Source organism: Calypte anna, chromosome 5A, assembly GCF_003957555.1.
Source record: "Calypte anna isolate BGI_N300 chromosome 5A, bCalAnn1_v1.p, whole genome shotgun sequence".
NCBI lineage: Eukaryota > Metazoa > Chordata > Aves > Apodiformes > Trochilidae > Calypte > Calypte anna.
In genome coordinates, this window is record NC_044251.1 from 7,401,640 (window position 1) to 7,417,439 (window position 15,800).

At 50.1% G+C, this 15,800-nt stretch overlaps 1 protein-coding gene across 1 annotated transcript; it reads right to left on the minus strand.

Moving 5' to 3' along the window:
* Positions 1-4,103: 4,103 nt before the first annotated feature.
* C5AH11orf96 (chromosome 5A C11orf96 homolog) lies at positions 4,104-5,104 on the minus strand. Its single transcript, XM_030452011.1, has one exon. The coding sequence runs from the start codon at positions 4,699-4,701 to the stop codon at positions 4,339-4,341; it is 363 nt and encodes a 120-aa protein (XP_030307871.1). The 5' UTR covers positions 4,702-5,104; the 3' UTR covers positions 4,104-4,338.
* Positions 5,105-15,800: the final 10,696 nt, after the last annotated feature.

Sequence of the window (15,800 nt, forward strand, 5' to 3'; positions counted from 1 at the left end):
CTATTCCTTTTAGGAGGAGGTGAGCTCCCTTTGCTTGTCTTATCACTGGACACCTGATTATTTTCTGCACAGGATGTTACCTGGCATCTTTACAACTTTGAAAATACCCCTAAAAATTAGGAGCCAGGCTCTGCACAGCTTGAAAGCTCTTTTGAAGATGGCTCAGCTACAAACCCAGGCTGCCAGGGCATCACTGCACCCCACAGGGAACACAGGCTGGCTGTACCTCCCCAAGGGTGGGTTTTTTTCCCCCCCACAGAAATGCAAACCCCATGTGCACCCTGCACATGTGACAGCAATGAAAACATCCAGGAGAACCACCCAAACCCCCTCCATCCCCCTCCAACACAGCAACCAGGTTTGCTGGAGCTCAACTCTCAGCCCTGGTTACCTGAAAATTTGTTCCCTGTCAGCCTGAGAGTTACACAGATGCCTCAGTTTGTCCCCATTACTCTGGGAGTTCGATAGAATCAGTCCCATGGTGTTTCTTACCCAGGGCAGTGTCCCACAGTCCCTCTGCTGCCATCCTGCAGGATCTGAGCCCTGGGAAGGGGCAGGAGATGTCTCATCAAAACTCAGCTCCCAAAGCAAACTCATTCTTCAGATCTCAGCGTGGAAACCTGAAAAAAAAAATAAAAAAAATCAGAAGCACCTTCTCATACTCGTTCCTGGGAAACTGGCTCAGCTTGAAGTGTCTCCAGGGGGCCACTGGAAACCCAGAGGTGAGACAGCAACACCAGCAGAAACTGTGCAGACCCAGCTAGGAGAGGAGACTCCCCTTGGAGTGGGCATTAAATTGCAACCAGAAATTGATTGAGTCAAATTTAACTACAGTGTTTTGGGAATTAAAAAAAAAAACAACAAACCCTGACGACATAAAAAACCAGGAAAAGCTTGCCCGTAAGATGCACAGAGAGGATTTTATTAATTAATTTATTTAATGATGCCAGGGGTCCACCATTCAGATCCCCCCTGTGCTTTGTCAGGTGCAGGGTACAGCATCAGAAGCTTTTCACTAACACAGAATTTTAACAAGAGCAGAGGGGGAAATGCTGATGAGTTTGAAAGGGACTGGGCACAAAATGAGAATAAAATAATTGCTCTCAGGTTAGGCCTTTTCCTCACCCCACCAGACAGGATGATTTATGCATCATTTACGACAATAAAATTACACCGGTTGCATTAGAGGCAATTTCTGCTGCTTGATTTCCTGGGATTTGGAGAAAAAAAGGGCTGAAAGCATCCCTGGGGTGCTGAGTCTCCCCTCCCCCCTGAGACTCATCCTACTGCTCCACGCGTGTTTGGCTCCCAGCTGCCTCCTGTGCAGACGTAAGATGCTGGTGCCTGCTCCCTGCCATCCTGAACATCACCAGAAGTGGCATTTGCAGGATGCTTTCCAGCTGGGAATTGCTGAAGGGAAATGTACAGCCCACATCTCAAGCCTGGGTTGTCGGGGACAGACTCAAAATGCTTTGATACAGACATTACCCTGGGTGAAGTGAATTGAATTGGTCTCCCTCTTTAATTGGTCTCCCTTCAATCTTTACAGGACAAATGTCTGTGATGCAAAAAGAAAAAACAAAAAAACAAACAAACAAAACCCAAAACCAAACCTCACTGCAAGAGAAACCTTCAAAATTAGCAGCACAGGAAGCCTGGAAAGGAGGTTTATTTTTCCAGCTGCACTCAGGAGGCCCTCTCTCTAGGACAGAGCCAAAGCACCCTGGCTTTTCACCCTTTTGACTCGCCTGTGAGTGTTTGGATGATAAATGCTGTCCCTATCTTTAGCCCTGCCATCTCCCCTGCTCCTCACTTCCAGACAGAGCAGCAAAACGTTAACAAAGAGCAGCCAAGGAGAAACTTATTAATTCAGCCTAACCCCCTCCAACAGAGTATCAAAACCCTTTTTCTCCTCGATGTTAACACCCACATTTTCCTCTTGGAAGCAGGAAAAGGAGCATGGCCATTTTATCTCTCCCTCTGCCAGGCAGCAGGTACCGGGTGCTCTGTTCCTGCCTTGGTGCAGCCTCCTCTGTGATGGCAGCGCAGCTGCAGGCTGGAGCAGGGAGGGGAAAGGGCCCGGGAAATGGCCTGAAATTAACCCCAGCTGCTCGGTAGGAACCGGGAGCCGAGGAGAGAGAGGAGGATGGGGAGCTTGCAGCCTCCCGAAGCCACCGCAGGCTTGGGGGATGGAGGGGCTGGGTGCCAGAAAGCAAAGCCGGGCTGCAAAGTGAAACCTGCAGCATGGGGAGGATGCTGGAACATCTCCGGGAATCCTACAGAGCTCAGCACCACGTTGGGAACATTATGCAACCTACAGGCACACGGCTGCAGAGTTCCCAGAGGTGTTTCAAAGCCTCAGAACTCCCAGCTTCCCAGAATTAGGAATTTCTCCAGGGGGATTATCCCAGCTGCTAGGAAGGGGTGATTTCTAGCAGAGCAGATTCCCTGTCTGGAAGCTGGAGCTCAGGTTGCTTTGTCTTGTACATAGATATTGTGTGTGTGGATGTACTGTGCCTACACCAAGAGCAGCCCCCGGGGTCTCAGAGCCAGGGGAGACAAGCTGGCTGATAGGCTGCATGCAGGGGAGCAGAGGTGGGGTGGTTAAACAATTTACGAGATCAACTCAGAACCCAGACCTGTTTCCTGACACACAAAACCCTCCCCTGGTCTCCAACTGCAGTGGATTTTTTTAAAAAAACCCTTCCTGCAGTTGTGAAAGTTGGAGAAGGACCTCTCCAAAACCAAGCTTCACCCCCTTTCCCCCAACTCCCCTCCCTGATTTTCCTCAGATTTAAACCAGAGACAGGCTTCAGTTTTGCCTAGAGCTGGAAGCCACCAGCAGGCTCAAGAAGGTCATTTGCTGACCTTCAGTGGCCAGAGGACACAAATCCATGGTTGCCAGCCCTAACAAGGCACCATGTTCTCCATCTGCATCATTTCTCCTCTGCCCCAGCCCTTCCCTCCAGCAAGGAGCTCACAGAATGCTGTTTAGCAGTATGATGGCAAGAAGAAAAGCTCTAACTCCCCAGAAAATCTGTAACAGAACAGTTAGAGGCTACAGCTCCTTATCCTAATAACACCTAATAACAGGGAAGTTTTGACTGCCAGAGGGAGCTGAAACTGCAGCAGTAATCCCTGCCATGGGATTATACTTTTAGCACAGGAATATTTTAAGAGAATAGAGAAAAATCAGGGGAAATATTCCCAGCCTACTACAGGGAGCTTCAAATGCTCCTTGGCACACAGAGTCACAGAATCATCATGGCTGGAAAGGACCTTCAAGATCATCAAGCCCACCCATCAGTCCTACACCACTAAATCATCTCCCCAAGTGCCACATTTACCTTTGTCTTTAATACCTCCAGGGAAGGCGACTCCACCACCTCCCTGGGCATACAGCACAAAGAAAATCTTATAAAAATCTTCCATGCACACCCAGAGAAGCCCCACAGAACTTCATTCCTATCCCACAGCAAAATACCCTTGCTTTGGAACTCCCAGAAAAGCATGCCTGCCTCCAGTAAATTAAACTGCATTATAACCAACTACCAAGCATCTCTGCAGCACTGAACAATTCATGAGTCAGAAGAGAAAAAAGCAACTTGGATGAGAACATAAAGTATGGGTGCATTTAGGTTTGCCCAGCTGCACTGGACAAAACTGGTCATCAAAACTCATAAACATCAGTTTAGGTTAACACAGTCATTTTTAAACAAGCAAATAGTTATCTAAAATCACTTTAAAAGGGTTTTTGTTTCATCAGCATGTACCTGACAGTAAGGGCTGCAAAAATCTCTCCGAGGAAAGGATGACTGCTTCTGCAGGAGCTGGTGACAGCCTTGAAATCCCATTATACCTGCAAAGGGGTGAAGGAAGCTGAAGGAGGACAGTTAGACCCCTGCAATAAGGACAGCCTGATAGGTACTGTGCAAATATATCATTTTATTACTCTTTTATGGAAATAATAACAGACATTCAGGTAGAAACATATTAAATAAATGCAGTCAACGGTTTAAATGCAAAAATAAATACAAAGTCCAGCAGCTCAATGCATCTAAAACAGCTCATTTCTTCTAACGAATAGAAAATTTTTTTTCTTTTTTTTTTTCTTTTGTCTTTTAAACGGAGAGTTTCATACAATCAAATAGAAACGAAGGTACAAGCGCTTTCTTAGAAAACATCCCGACGCGGCTGCCCGCCCGGCGGAGGTTTTGGGGATGGGGGATTATGGAGGGGAGAAGGGGGGGGCGGCTCCGGGCAGCCCAGTCCCTGCAGCCCGGTCCTTGCAGCCCGGTCCCTGCCACCGGGCCGGACCGGGTTGGGTTCTCACCGGCCTCAGAGGGCCGAGTCCGAATCGCTGGAGTCGAGGCTGTTGCGGAGGCGGCAGCTGCCGAGGCGGTCCCGCTGCAGGCTGAGGTTCTGGGTGCTCCGTCGCAGGCACTCGAGGGACTGCAGGAAGGACTTCTTGGCCTTCTCCTCCTCCAGAGGGGACACCCCTTCCTCCTCCACCTCCTGGATCTCGTCGAAAGTCACCGGCTGCGTCTTGAAGCGCGACTGGCGCGGCCGCCGCAGCTTCCCCTTGGGGGTCTTGGCGGGGCGGGCGGGCGAGGGGAACTCCTGGGCCACGCAGACGAAGTGGGGCATCACCGCCTGGTAACTGGAGCAGACCCCCAGCAGCTCCGACGCCTTGCTGGCCATCCTGCCGCCCGCGGGAGCCTCCGCCGCGGGGGCCGGGCCGGGCGGACCGGGCGGACCGGGTTGCGCTGCTTCGGCCGTGCCGGGAGCCGAGGCTCCGGCGGGCAGGGGATGGAGCCCGCGGAACGGAGCGAAGAAACGCGGGCAGGTGCGGAGAGGTGCTGTCCGGAGAGATACGGTGCGGAGCGCGGCGAGGAGTGGATCGGAGCGGCCCGGACCGGAGCGTGGAGCGATGCCCTTGTGATGCGATGCGGAGCGTTGTTCGGAGCGGATTGGAGCGCGGTTCTGATCGGAGCGCGGTGCTGATCGGAGCGCGGTGCTGATCGGAGCGCGGTGCTGATCGGAGCGCGGTGCTGATCGGAGCGCGGTGCTGATCGGAGCGGTGCGTCCCCTCGGCTCAGCGGAACCGCTGCTGCTGCCGGCGCCGTCGCTCCGGTACCGTTATATATCCCGGTGCTGCCCCCGCGGGAGCATGCTCAGACGGTCACCGAGCCCACTCGCAGCCTCTGCCGGGCGCTTCCCTTCCGCCTGACGCCTCCCCCGGCACCGCCACCCCCGGTCCCCTCGTCCCCTGGGGAGGGGGCAGGGCCCAGGACGAGGCGGCATCGCCGCTCACCCCGCGGGGGCTTCGCCCTCGGTCCTGTCCATCCCTTCCCCACCACTCTTCCCCCTCCGACCCCCGGTTCTGCTCCCGTCCTCTCCCACCGAGCCTGTTTCACCCTCGTCCCCCTCTCCCCAGGGCATCCCCCGCATGCCCCGCGGCGCCCCGGGGAGCGTCAGGGAGGTTTGATGAGGTTTACTCAGGGTTTACTGAGGCCTCGCTACCTCGCGGAATGGTAATTTCGTTTTCTTCATCTCACCTCAGAGCTTCTCTACCATTTTCTGTGGCTGTAAAATAAAATAAATTAAAATACTAACAGACTCATCATGCCAGCTTGCAGCAGAGTGACTTAAAGAAGACCCTGAAAGCAAGCGCCAAATGATTTGGAGTGAAATGCCCTAATGCTACAGTGACCCAGCTTTAAACTACACACGGGATGTTCACAGACAAGAAACCATCAGGAACAGAGGGTTAAGCAGTTCTCAAGATACTGGGATCTCATTCCCTATTTTGCTGCCTCTAGCATAAACACCTGCTCCATTTTTTTCCTGTTAGAAGGCATCCTAAAATGCTTCCCATTTCCCCGCGGGCTCTGTAAATCCTCCTTTGATAGGATGCCAAATCAGATCCTTGGACAAAAGGCAGCACACAAGTGTTTCTGAGCTGAAACAAAAGCTTGCAAATTAGTGATGGCTGGGACCCTGCTCTAAAGCTGTGCCTGCCAAGGGATGGAAAAACCCAATAGTGTTAAGAAAAACACACAAGAGGAATAGGAAAGGAGGCAGAAGGATGCAAAGCAGAAAAGCACGAGGGAGGAAGAGCCTGAAATGGTTGGTCTGTCCCCTTCCAGGGCTTATGTGAGACTGTTCCTATAAAGACATTCTCCAGGATAGCTTCACCCACTCGAAGATATTTTTGAAGCTTGTTTAGGAACCAGCAAGGAAGCAGAGGCTTAGCAACAGCAGCAGGAACCCTGGGCAGTGCTGGTGAGGGGACAGGGACAGAGCTGGAGGTTTCCCAGCAGTCAGTACCCCCTGTGCACAGCCCAGCAGTACCCAGCTGGGTCACCTCCAGCACCAGCTGGTAAATCAGCCTATCTATGCTTCCCCCAGCACCCCTGGGTCCTGTACCCAAACCAGCACACCTACAGCTTGCTGGAGTTTATTGCAAACCATCAAAATGTGGGTTTTTTGTGCAGAGGCAGAAAAGAAAAAAAGAGAAGCTTACGTACAGGGTCCTGTGCAGTGGTCCAGCACATGGAAAGGGACTTGTTTGTTGAGAGCTCCCCATCAAAAAAAAATCTCAGCTTTTTGTTGGGTAAGACTTCTTTACAGAGAGGGTGATCAGGCATTGGAATGGGCTGCCCAGGGAAGTAGTGGATTCTTCGTGTTTGGAGATATTTAAAAAGAGACTGGATGTGGCACTCAGTGCCATGGGCTGGGAACTGCAGCAGTAGTGGATCAAGAGTTGGACTTGATGATCTCTGAGGTCCCTTCCAACCCAGCCAATTCTATGATTCTATGATTCTATGACTTAGAACTCCTTTCCAATTGCCTTAGGAGTGGTTATGATTCAGGACCTGCACCAGAAACAAACCATTGTGATTACAACCCTGTTTCAGACAGGATAAACACCAAAATAAGAATACATTTTGGGACAGAGAGAGGGCCAGAGGCACTTGCTAGCCTGTTTCCAGAAGGCTGGCTGCTTTGCCTCCTGCCTGTGTAAAAGAAACATTAAAACCTTGGCTTTATGAAGCACCTGGCTGCTATCTCTTGGCTGCCCAAGGCAGCTTTAAGGCCAGGTTCAGTTTGGAGCCTTATTGCTGGAAGACACCATTAGATTAATAGGGGAACAATTTTCTGTTTGGCCAAACTGAAACGCTCCAGCTGTGGGTATTTTTATTAATTTTAATGGCTCAACTTAGTCCAGGAAGCCTTTCCTGCAGGACAGTGACTCTACCAGAGCCTGATTTACAGCAGTTTTTATTCCTGAGACCTTGGTCCTGCAGCATAGGAAGGGTTGAACTGAGTTTCCTGAGCACATCCCAGCTGTGGGATGACACAGGAGCCTTGTTCCAGCAGTGGAGAAAAGCATTTCACATTCACATGGAGCAAGGTAAAGTTAATCTGCTCTCAAATAAGAGGATCCAAGGTTCAGAAAAAGGTGCAGAAAAAAAAGAAAAAAAGAAGCCAGTTGACCTGATACCTAAAATCCAGCACACACATCCCCAGTCCCCAGTGCCCATCTGGTTTCCTAGAGAAGGTTCAGCACGAGGACAAACTGGTTTAACTTCAGGGAACATTTAATTTCCTCCCAATTCTGATTAAAAACCAAAAAAAAACACTCTGGGAAATTTCATTGCTGAGCTGGAGCAACATCACCATAGTAATAACAGGGAGGCCTTAAGATTTTATTTGAGACAATTCAGAAAAAAATATCCTGTGACATAAGCACCCAAGCTAGGCCTGCAGTGTGCTAATGTAAAAACTATATTTACTCCAGTGGTTTTAAATCATGGCTTTAATCTCATTTGCTCCCAGCACTGAAATGTGACCTCATGGTATAGATTACAGAAACTCTCTGCCACGTGGCTCATCAGAGCAGATTTCTTTCCTGCATACTACAGGGCTGAAGTCACATCAAATGCCAGAGAACTGTACAGGGGCTGGAGGAGACCTTTACCCAGGGCTGGAAACATTTCAAATGCTGCATGTTTTACATAAAATATCTACTGGGAGGCTGTGGAGACTTGGGAAATCCAGGAAGAGAAACTATTAATACTGCTGGAAAAACATCACAGAAGTTTTATGTCATCAGGTGACTTGCTGAGCAATGCAATTATAGGAAATACACATAGCCTGGTAATTGTTATTCCTCTTGGTGGGTAGCAGAGTGAAGGCCACAGAAGGCAAAGGAAAGGGTAAGAAAAGGAAGGGGAGAGAGAAATATCATAGAATCATAGAATTGGCTGCGTTGGAAGGGACCTCAGAGATCATCAAATCCAATCCTTGATCCATTCCCCCCCGTGGTTCCCAGCCCATGGCACTGAGTGCCACATCCAGTCTCTTTTGAAATATCTCCAGGGATGGAGAATCCACTACTTCCCTGGGCAGCCCATTCCAATGTCTGATCACCCTCTCCATAAAGAAATTCTTTCTAATATCCAACCTAAACCTCCCCTGTCATAACTTGAGACCGTGCCCTCTCGTCTTGCTGAGAGTTGCCTGGGAAAAGAGCCCAACCCCCCCCTGGCTCCAACCTCCTTTCAGGGAGTTGTAGAGAGTGATGAGGTCTCCCCTGAGCCTCCTCTTCTCCAGACTGAACACCCCCAGCTCCCTCAGCCTCTCCTCATAGGGTCTGTGCTTGAGTCCCTTCACCAGCCTGGTTGCCCTCCTTTGGACCTGCTCCAGGACCTCAATATCCTTCCTGAGCTGAGGGGCCCAGAACTGGACACAGGACTCGAGGTGTGGCCTCACCAGGGCTGAGTACAGGGGCAGAATCCCTTCCCTGGGGGGAACCCAACCAAGCCTCTCCCAAGGCCAGGGGAATGGATTCACACAGGGGAAATGGGGGACTGGTTACCTGCAAGGCAACCTCAAGGGTGCCATGGCCCTTTGGGTAGTTGGTTGGATGTCCCTTCATCTTCCCTTCCAGTGGTGCTGGCTGGAACTGCAGCAGCCTTTTAGCATTTTTTTTTTTTCTGGAAAGAAATGGAGAGGAAAGGAAACAAGGAAAGGAAAAGGGAAAAGCAGATAGGGAAGGAGAAAAGGGAAGGAAAAAAAGGGAGGAAAAAAGGGAAGGGAAAAGGGAAGGGAAAAGGGAGGGGAAAAGGATAAAAGGAAAAAAGGATAGAAGGGAAAAGGGATAAAAGGGAAAAAAGGGAAAAGGGAGAAGGGGAGATGGGGAAAAGGGGAAAAGGAAGAAGGGGAGAAAGGGAGAAGGGGAGAGGGGGAAAAAAGGGGAAAAAGGAGAAAAGGGGGAAAAAGGGAAAAGGGGAAAAGGGAAAAAGAGGAAAGGGAAGAAGGGAAAATGGGAAGAAGGGAAAATTGGAAAAAGGGAAAAAAAGGGGGAAAAGGGGAAAAGGAAAAAAAAGGAAAAAAAAGGGGGAAAAGGGGAAAAAAAAGAAAAGGGAAAAAAGGAAAAAAAGGGAAAAAAAGAAAATAGGAAAAAGGAAAAAAGCCACCCCCAACAGCTGACTGCCTGAGGGCAATCCTACAGCAGGGAGCCCATCCCCGCAGGCTCATGGCTGGGCAGGCAACTGAGCACCAGGGCTGCAGCATTTTAAGTGCTCCCTGTGTCTCCTGAGATGTTTGCCCCGAGCCAGCTCCCTCCTCGGGCCGTGCCGAGGGGCAGCATCCCGGGGACAGCCCCGGGGACAGCAGGGAGGGATGGGCGGGGACTGGAAAGCTCCAGAGGACCGAGGGGATGGAGCTAGGACTGAGGCACATCCCCACCCCAGATCCCTGCACGTCGGGGCTCTCCTGCACCCCCTGAGCATCACAATTTCCCTCCCCTGAAGCATGAGATGAGGATGAGACCTGAAGCAATAAAATAGGAGGAAGGAACCTCCCCTGCAGCAGTTACCAGCTCCTATATTCAGGAATTCAGCTCAGGTCCTTTGCTGGGGGGGTTGCAGGCAGAATATGAAGAATTCTTTCTGCCAGCTCCTCCCCTGCTGTACCAAGGGATTGGGGAAGTTCCTCAGGCTTGGGTGTGTGTTCAAGGGATGAATTACAGGTGCCTGGAAGCATTTTCACATCTACCCAGGCAGCCTGCTACAGACATGGAGCCACCTTACCACACGCTGGGGTTTTAAGATGCTTCACTAGAAAATAAGTTTTTAACTGTAAACCTTGTCTCATATTCATATGTCTCAGTTTTAAGAATAGCTTGGCCACTTTGGCTGAAAAATTTCTTTCCAAGCCAACCTACAGCAGGATGAGAAACTCAGCTGAGTTGTTGATTCCCAACTTTTTCTTTTTCCAGGCAGCTCCATGGCATGAGCCTCCCTTCCTCAGCTCACCCCTGAATCCTGGGTCCTCCTCTTCCCTTCCTCCAGCTGCTGCTCCTCCTTCCTCAATCCCAGCCTCTATCCATGTCAGCCCATGTCCCCAGCCCAGCAATGCTTCCTGGCACCAGGACAGCTTGGGATGTGCCTCTCCCTAGGTGGGATCTGGCCTGGAAGAGAAGGAATTCCACCACCCAGCCATAGGAAGGCTGAGAGCTCCTTCCATGGAAGTACAACTATGGAACCTTACCTTAGATTTGTAAAATATACATCACTGCAGTGCTGAATCATCTCAGGGTTTGGGACACTGGAAATTTAAACCTGCCATGGATTTTTCACTGCCACCAAAAAAAAAAAAACCCAGATCTGGGCTTCCCAGTGAGGTTCCAGGGCTGCTGGAACTTGGCCAGGGGCAGTCAGCTCAGGCTTGGGCTGCTTTAAAACTGAGGAAAAGGTGAAATTGAGGTTGTGTAGGAAGGATGAGTTGAAATGAGGCATCCCCATAAGCCAGCCAGGAGCTGTAACCCACAGCTGGGAGTGGGGCTGTTCCCTTCAGGTGCTGCCAGGTGAGGATGGACCCCCCCAGCCTGATGGGGAGTGGGGAAAATCACTCAGCCAGGCTTGTGAGGGGCTCAGGACACAAAAGGTTGAGATAAAGGATGGGTATTCATAGCATCCCCACCCCCAGGGACCTCACACTTTCAGTTTTGCCTGACTTCCTATGAGCTGGGAGAAACCCCACAAAATTTATTCCCAGTGCCATGAGGACAAAACACTGTCTGGAGCATTTGAATTATTTTAAATTATTTATTAATGTATTTTAATTCAATTTAGTATTTGTTATTATTTAATTCTCCATATTGCTGTGTTTTAAATGTAAAGTGGTAGCTGAAGGGAGAAGCCAAGGTTTCAGCAGCCTTTGGCTGTCATCCCACCACTCACAAGTGCAGCAATAAAACTCCTTTTTTTTTAGTTTTGTTTTCACAAAGAGCTGCAAAATGTTCCCTGATGCAAACTGCTACATGAAATTTCCCTTTTTTGGCCTGCTGGGCATCAGAAGGCACAGCAGCTTTTCCCAGCCCTGCTCCTGAGGCATCAGGACACAAAAAAACCCTGTGGTTTATACAGCTAGAGACCAGAGGCTGCAGGAAACTCAGCTGTTTAAATAATACCTCCCACAGCTTTAAGTGTTATTACTGTGTCTTCTTGTTACTCTGATCCAAGCAGCAGAGAAATGAGGATTTCCAGTTCAATAATACCTTCTGCAATTAACAGCACCCATCCTGCCTCAAGTCCAAAAGCTTGAAAAAAAAATGGTTTGCATCACAAAATAGATTTTAAATAGATTTTTTTTTTTTTAAACTGAGGAAAGCTTTGGGGGGGGGGAAAAAAAAAAAAAAAAAAAGAGAAAAACCTAGCCAATAATATTTGCATGTACTGGGGGGAACTTTGCTGCTGATTTCTGTCCCTCTGGGGGACAGATTTCTGCCCAGGGATTTCTGTCCCCCCATGTGGAGCTGGTGACCACTGGGCTTGGTTTCTCTTCTGTACCCAACTGCTGATTTTTTGCAAGAGCTGAAGAAACTGAATTTTTTCTGAGACTTTTCCTTTTCCTTTCTCTGAGTTGACAAAACATCAGCCTCAAAACTAGCAAGGGGGGGTTGACAACTTGGCCACCAAGGCTGAGGATGCTTGAGAGGCTGAGTGAAAGGGAAATCTTCCTGAGTCAGGATTACAAAGCTCAACTCAGTGCCCAAACAAAATCTCAGGGCTTCTGATTGGATCTTCCACTTCCTTCTGCATCTGAAAACGCCGCAGAGCATCCAAGTATTTCAGCAGAATAAATTTCCCTTTTTCCTCTCTTTTAAAGCCTCTTTTGCAAGTAATCAAGAAAGAAATCAACAGCAAGGTTTTAACCAGAACTTTCCTGACAATGAGCTATTAGACTTCAGGTAACTAAAACCTGCTGACTTTTTTTTTACCCAGTTTCTAAACCTTTTTGGGGTCTTTTGACAGAAATTACTACAACCACATCAGTAAAGAGGTAACACTGGTTCCAGCAGCACAAGGAAGGGGTCCAGTGTGGTGCCAAAAAGCAGACAGCAAGTGTTACCCCAGCCCTGCCAGATGAGAGCCCAGAGCACCCAAAGCTGAAGAATGATATAACACCCAGAAGAAGCTTTTCTAAGATGAACCAGAGCCCCTGTGTCATCCAGGGAAGTGAAACCAGGAGGGAACTGATGAGGTGACTAAAGGAAAGACTGATTTATATAAAAAATAGAGGGATGCCACAGAGGGGCAGCCAATGCTCAGGCCATTTAATCCTCCCTGTGGCTGCTGCTGCACCAAGATGCTCTGTCCTGAGCCCAGCATCCAGCACTTGCCTTGCCCTGAGGTCTGGAAGGATTTCTTCTTGCTGGTTTGTCAGCCTGTCCCTGGGAAACACATCTCTTCTCTGGCACAACAGTGAAGGCTCCAGCACCACTGGGGTAGGACTGATATTGGCAAATTTTGCCTTCTGTGCAGTGAAGGGTTTGCTGCCAGGCACAGGGGGGTACCAGGGCTGCATCCTGGTCCTGTAACCCAGGAGCCTGCAGCCAGGCACCCAGTGCTTCCCAACAGGAAACACCACTGCTAGGAAACTTGAAATCCCTCTCCCATCACTTCCACTTGCATCTTCCAAGAGATCCAGGACACTGCATCTTGTGGCCCCCTCCTTTCATAGAATCCCAGACTGGTTTGGGTTGGAAGGGCTCTTAAAGCTCCCCCAGTGCCAACCCCTGCATGGGCAGGGACACCTCCCACCAGCCCAGGTTGCTCCAAGCCCCATCCAACCTCACCTGAGACACTGCCAGGGATGGGGCAGCCACAGCTTCCCTGGCAAACCTGGCACAGAGGCTCAGCACAGAATGCTGAGCTTGGAAGAGACCTCCAAGCTCCTCCAGCCCAACCTTGCACCAACACCACAGCCAACTCCTAACCCATGGCCTTAAGGACCAGCTCCAAATGCCTTTTCAATGCCTCCAGGGATGGGGACTCCACCACCCTCACCCCAAAGAATTTCTTCCTCAACTCCAACCTCCATCTCCCCTCTCCCACTTGGAAACCATTTCCCCTTCTCCTCTCCCTACCCCCCCGTGTCCAAAGCCCTCCCCCAGCTTTCTTGTAGCCCCTTCAGATATTGGAAGGTTGCTCTGAGCTCACCTGGGAGCCTCCTCTTCTCCAGGCTCAACAACCCCAATCCCTCAGCCTGGATTCCCAGGGAGCTGCTCAGCCCTCTGAGCATTTCAGTGGCTCTGCTCTGGACACATTCCAAAATCTCCATGTCCTTTCCAAACACCCAAGCTAAAGACACTGCCATGCCAGGCAGGAAAGCTGCCTCCACCTCAGCACAGAGCAGAAACCTGGCCCACATTTGCCTCTAGAAAATGGGATGAGGGGAGGGAGGGATGCTGGGAACAACTAAAGCACTGTAGCCTAAAAAAGTGGGCTTCCAAGTGGGTGTAGGTCAATGTGCCCCCTGGAACGTTATGTGTTTGCTCCTGCTTCATCTTTTGGCTCTGGCATCATTTCTTGGTCTCCGCATCAGAAGCCCTCCAGGGTGAGAACTCCTCCTGCAGTATGAGAGCACAACAGAGCCACAGCCCAAACTTCCCCATCCCATGCACTGCCCAGGCTCTTTATAGCCTCCCAGTTTCTGCCCAGTGGCCTCTTTTCTGCTTTTTTCTGCTTTTTGGGACCATGCTCACCCAGCTTTCCACCTCCAGCCAGCCCTGGCACAGGGACATCACTGGCAACATGTGCAGGAGAGGGAACTCGGAGCTGAGCTGGGATGCCAACCCCCTCTTCAGTGGGGGTCTGTGGGATTAGAGAGAGAAAACCCAGCATCCTCACGTGGACTGCTAAGCAGCTGTACACACAGCTGGAGGCAGAGCGAACCTCTGGCTGAGCATCATTCTGGATCCACGGAGCACTGTCTGGATAATCCCTTGGGATGGGAAGGGTTGGGCTCTGCCCCCAGGCAGATATCAGTGACAAGAGGCCATGGGCTTCAGCTCTGCAAGGTTTAGGTTGGATATCAGGAAAAAATTCTTTCCAGAGAGGGTGCTCAGGCATTGGAATGGGCTGCCCAGGGAGGGGGTGGATTCTCCATCCCTGGAGGTTTTTAAGAAGAGACTGAATGTGGTCTGGGAACCACGGGGGGAGTGGATCAGGGGATGGATGTGATGATCTCAGAGGTCCTGTCCAACCCAAATAATTCTGTGACTCTGCTCCAAGCCTTGCCCAGCCAGCAAAACCTCTCAGAGAGATCTGAAGACTTGAGGAACCTCAAGGATGAGGTCACACCAGAGACCTCCTTGCTCTTTATTCTAATTCAACTTCTTTACCATGGTCTCCAATTCCTTTACTTAAAATGGGGCCTTTAAGAGTTCTCCCAAGGGATGCTTTCCCAGGCTGAGCCACCAGAGACCTGCCAGCTAACCTGTTCTTCAGGGGACCTTCTAGTAACCCCAAAAAGCACATCCATGTCATCTTGCTGAGTGATGGCCGTCTGGAAAGGGTCAGTGTTCTTTGAGCTGACTGCTGAACCCTTACACATCACCCAAGATGAGCTGGGACCTGCAGAATCCCAGCAGGATGAGGTGCAGGGAGGCCCTGTGAGCTCCAACTGAATCAAATGGTCCAGGTTGCCATGGAAACCTCAAGGAAGGAAAAGCAGCACTTTGAAAACAAAGCAGAGTGAGGCACATTACCTACCCATTCTGACAAGGTTTATGCCCAGAAAAGGCAAAAGTGGGTGGTAAATGCTTTTAAACTAAGTCAGTAGTAGCAGCACTTGGGAAGGAAACATGAGGGATTCACAGAACCCATCATCCTTCTTCTATCCCAAACCCCACAAATCTTCTGTATTTTGCTAATATGATGGAAAAATTCTGGTTTCTTAACCCCTTCCTGCCACCCCCTTTCCATTTCAAATGTATCTGACTATGGGAGAGGTCCTGTTCAGCTTTAAGTTAAAGGATGGAACCTAACTATACATACTTACCATCCCAGATACCTTACTCTCTGCAGATTCCAGCAGCTGAATATTAATTAGCATTAAAAAATTTTCAAGCTGCCTCAAGCCCTAGTGAAAAATCTTTAGGTAGGTGCCACGAGAACACCACAAGGCTCAAGACTTCTTAAATCACACTTTTGCACACATCCATTTTGAGAACTGCAAAAGTACCTGCAGGATTCAAGAAGCTTCTACCTACAGGAAAAATATCCCTGGAGAAAGATCTCCTGAGATGTGGGCTGGAATCTCCTCTGCTCGGAGCCATTTCCTGCTGTTCCAGCAGGCAGGAGGCTTCAATCCACTGCCACCTGGCTAGGTGGATTTTTTGGGAGGAGGTGGGGGGAGGAATGAAGACCCAAGTTCCCAGCTGACCAGGAAATCTGACCTCTGTGCCAACTGTTCCCACTGCAGGGCACTCAGGACAGGGGGAG

What these genes read in the sequence shown, in the direction of transcription:
- C5AH11orf96 (XM_030452011.1), bottom strand. Translation starts at nt 4,701, where the DNA reads ATGGCCAGCAAGGCGTCGGAGCTGCTGGGGGTCTGCTCCAGTTACCAG.